This window comes from Prenolepis imparis, unplaced genomic scaffold (assembly GCF_030444845.1).
Source record: "Prenolepis imparis isolate NDT839.2.m4 unplaced genomic scaffold, iyPreImpa1.0 SCAF_14, whole genome shotgun sequence".
Lineage (NCBI taxonomy): Eukaryota > Metazoa > Arthropoda > Insecta > Hymenoptera > Formicidae > Prenolepis > Prenolepis imparis.
In genome coordinates this window covers 7,417,903-7,422,304 of record NW_028141172.1, presented here as the reverse complement: position 1 = coordinate 7,422,304, position 4,402 = coordinate 7,417,903, and the positions used below count along the sequence as shown (strand labels likewise).

The window sequence follows — 4,402 nt, the reverse complement described above, 5'->3', positions numbered from 1 at the left end:
ATGGCGAATCGAGAGTATGGTAAGTAATCGTTTTTTTTATTTATATATGCATTATTATATGTACATACTAAATACATGTTTACTATATGTACACTTATCAAATTTCATGTAAAGAATTAATTATTTACATATGACATTTAGAATTTTATTCTCATAAACAAGTTATTGTTCTAACCTCAACCTCTGTCATTTTTTCAACATATACATATATTTATATAAGTATATACATATATACTTATATAAAGAACCTAATATTTTGTATGTATTATATATATATATAATGAAACATTTTTTTGCAGCAATACCGCTACCACCACCATGTGGAACACTCGTGCCCTTTGAGCACGTGCCGATTGCCCCCGTGCCGCACGGCCTATCTGTGCACGGCCTATCTGTGCACGGCCTACCTGTGCACGGCCTACCGGTGCATGGCCTACCGGTGCACGGCCTACCGGTGCACGGCCTACCGGTGCACGGCCTACCGGTGCACGGCCTACCGGTGTACGGCCTACCGGTGCACGGCCTACCGCCCAGGGCACTTGGATGCATCATAATGCCCAGCGTACAACCACAACAAGCTGTAAGTAATCTTTCGAAACACATTATTTCATAGAAAGGTTGTATTGACGACCAAAAACTGGACTAATTAAATTCGTTTATTAGATTGGAGACATAACGTTTCGACCTCTGGTTTAGGTCATTATCAAATGTACGTTGAAAAATTATTATATAATTACACTATGCTAAGGAGTAACAGAGAGATATATATATAAGCAATGAAATATAAACTATAAAAACTCATCAAAATAGTTTAATGTTTTGTTGCTTCACTGTTCGAAAACTCACAGTTTCTGTTTAGTCTTTTTAGAAGAAACATGTAATACATACTCTATTAACCATTCTTACATCGCACATATTGTGTATATAATGGCATCAAAAAACACATTATAATTAACACCTCTAACTTGTAAGTTTTTATAGTTTATATTTCATTGCTTATATATATCTCTGTTACTCCTTAGCATAGTGTAATTATGTAATAATTTTTCAACGTACATTTGATAATGACCTAAACCAGAGGTCGAAACGTTATGCCTCCAATCTAATAAATAAATTTAATTAGTTCAGTTTTTGGTCGTCAATACAACCTTTCTTTAATTTTTATGACTGGTGGTTTGTAAATACATATTTTTATTAATTTAACATTATTTCATATACTAATATAATTATAATATAATTAATTTAATATTATAATTTCACATTAATTTAATATACATATATTATTTCCCTTACTAATATATATTATTTATATTAAATAATAATATAAAATTATTTTTTTATAGCTGTCTCATTCAGAACGACGTAGGCGGTATCGCCAACGCCGCTGCGAGCGACGGCTACAAATTGTGGAGTACCCGCCGCCACCACGACCACCATCACCGTTATCCCAATCAGCATCGCCACCGTCATCGCAACCACCACCGCCATCACCACCACCACCAGCATTACATTATAAAAATCGGAGAGGCCGGGGAAGAGGTCGCGGAAGAGGAAATAAAGTCTTTATATGGAATCTATATTGATATATATATATATATATATATATATATACATCTATATGTATTGCATCTAAACGTATTATTATATTTACATATTTTATATATTTCTAAAATAAATTAATAAATATAATAAATAATATATAGCTAAAAAGATTATTTTTCATTGTCAATTATATTTGTGTGCACAGTATATTGATGTTAGTACCTACACGGACGCTACTATACAAACGCGATGCAAGAGAGATAAAGACAGAACGATTATCTCTCTCCTTGTCAATCTGTCAGAATGTTACCACGAAAATTTCCCTATGAGCTGCTCTTAGGTATAGCTCTAGTGAGATCCGCTTATCCCATTTTTTGCATCGAAGAAATTATATAGCTCCATGAAACTTTTTTAAATATATTCTTTATGTAATTACGCAGTACCAGACAGAGTCGGATTTTGCATTTTGGCTCTTAAAAATTTATAATAAATAAAATACAGACTCGCGGCTAACCCAACCTTACCCGTTGCTAGCTGCACATTTCCCCAAGTTTATTTAAAAATTTTATTTTTACCTTTTTTTAATAAAATAGCTCTGTAGCTGATTACAGTCGAGCTTACTGATTAAGAATATCCTAAATTTAATAAGATTCATTCAGTATTTTGGATAAAATTTGGGAAAAACGAATCCGTAGTTCCCGGCCGGCCGCTGGAGGTCTCCACCGTGTCCCCTGCCGACCCTTAAGGCTGGTTTATAGAGGCCGTAAACTTTTTCCGTAACCGTAAATTTAAAGATTCAACCAATCGCGTTGCTTGATTCGGCAAGCTTATTTTCTTCAATTCTTTACTATTAATATATTTTTTTTCTCTATCATAACTAGAATATATTGTTACTAGGATGTTACTATTACATTTAGCTTATAAATTATATATAACGTTTTTGCGTATTAAAATTCTAATGCTCCGACTCTTATTAGTTCCTTCAATCTTTTATATATTCTAGTTACTTGAACATTATCATAAAACTATGGTACAAGCAGCGCGGTACATTTTATTTAATGATATATGCAAAAGTAATGCATCACTTATAATCAACGAGTTTGCCAAAAAAATAAAAAATATTACTGGAAAATGTATGGATGTTGGTCGTGGACCCGGGGATATAACGAAGAATATTCTTCTTCCGGCACTTAATCCAAAAGCAACAATGATTGGTAAGAAAAAATAATAAATTATAAAAAATTATAACAACTCGCGCGCGCACACAAACAATGTAATGACAATTAATAATAATTAATGTTAAAATATATATTATAAAGGTACAGATATTATGAAGGATACGATCGAATACGCAAACAAAACATACGGTGACAAGGAACGACTCAAATTCGAAGTGTTGGATATTCAAACTAAAAATTTGCCCGAGAAATATATTTTGAAATTTGATCACATATTCTCATTTCACACTTTGCAGTGGTGTCATGACATTCGGTAAGAAAAATTATTAAATAAGCATAAATTAATACTTTTTTCATAGGAATCAACTCTTTTACATATAATTTTATTAATATCTTTTTTATAACTATATTTCGAAAAATAATTCTAATAGATATATATTTTCAAAATTATAATAATTAACATTTATCTTCGTTGTTTAACAGCCAAACATATGAGAATATTTATCGTATGCTTCGACCTGGTAAAACTATGCTTATATCAAGCATAACGCATTGCAAAGCCTTGTATGAAGCTTCGGAGATGATGGCGCAAGATGTGCGATATGCATCATATATGGGGGTGAATATTATTATATTAAAATATAATATAAGATTAGATTATAAAATAATGTCCACGTGATTGTGAAATTTCTATTTTTATCATATTTAAAATCCGCTGAATATATATTTATAGATGACTAACATATAATAGATTCAGTTGGTTTACATACTTGTATTATTCGACATTTAATTTTGGATACAACTTTCCGTTTTATTCGCTAATCAGTCTGTGAAGATATCGATATTAAATATAGTAAACCGCAGTATTTATAAAATTTTCTTTATATAAATATAAATAAATCTTTATATAAATAAAATAAAATATATTATTTATACAGGATAAACATCAGTATGTTGGGTCACTTTATTATTCGGTCCAACCTCGCGAAGAGATAAAAGAAATACTTGAAGATATCGATTTTCAAGTACACCATTGCAGTCATCGCGGGATGACCAATTGCAAGAATACAGAAAAGTTTCTATGTAAGTATTTTCCTTGATGTGCATGCAAACTTCTAGGCTATGTGATTAATGTAATTTTTTTATATTATTTTTTCTTATTTATTTAAATTATAATTCTAAATTAATAATATTTTAACAAACCAAGATTAAATCGACCACACTGACAATTTTATTATTTATTCAATTAATGAATCACAACGTTTCGACCATATGGTTTTGGTCCTTATCAAGTATATTGCGGAATATAGTTATAATGTTAAATTGTCAAAAATTGAAAAAGAGAAAAATCGTTGTGTTATGATGACACTACGTCAACAGCTCCGTTTAACAAACTAATTTATCTACTGGCGACGTCCAAGAATCAAACGTTAATCATATTTTGTTCAATTCTATAGCCATGATTATTTCACAATATACTTTTGCATTTTTGGACACGATGCCGCATAATCTAAGAGAAGAATTCAAGAATGAGTTTGCACGTAGGTTTACGGAAATAAAAGTTAAAGAATATAGAGAAAGTCAAGGTAACAATAAGTTAATTACAAAATGTAAAGGAAGAGACGGATATTCCTGCTTTATATTTTGTACTGATAGTTTATGCACAAAAGAATATTTCATAG

The 4,402-nt window shown here is 30.9% G+C and overlaps 1 protein-coding gene and 1 pseudogene across 1 annotated transcript; both read left to right on the top strand.

Moving 5' to 3' along the window:
- Nucleotides 1–1,583, top strand: LOC145945605 (uncharacterized). The gene is made up of 3 exons (XM_083054662.1): nucleotides 1–19; nucleotides 300–580; nucleotides 1,344–1,583. The coding sequence occupies exons 1-3, from the start codon at nucleotides 1–3 to the stop codon at nucleotides 1,581–1,583; spliced, it is 540 nt and encodes a 179-aa protein (XP_082910788.1).
- A 986-nt stretch (nucleotides 1,584–2,569) lies between these two features.
- LOC145945721 (juvenile hormone acid O-methyltransferase-like) lies at nucleotides 2,570–4,402 on the top strand (annotated as a pseudogene).

What these genes read in the sequence shown, in the direction of transcription:
- LOC145945605 (XM_083054662.1), top strand. An exon ending in GCGTACAACCACAACAAGCT is followed by an intron (nt 581 to 1,343) that starts GTAAGTAATCTT and finishes ATTTTTTTATAG; the next exon opens with CTGTCTCATTCAGAACGACG.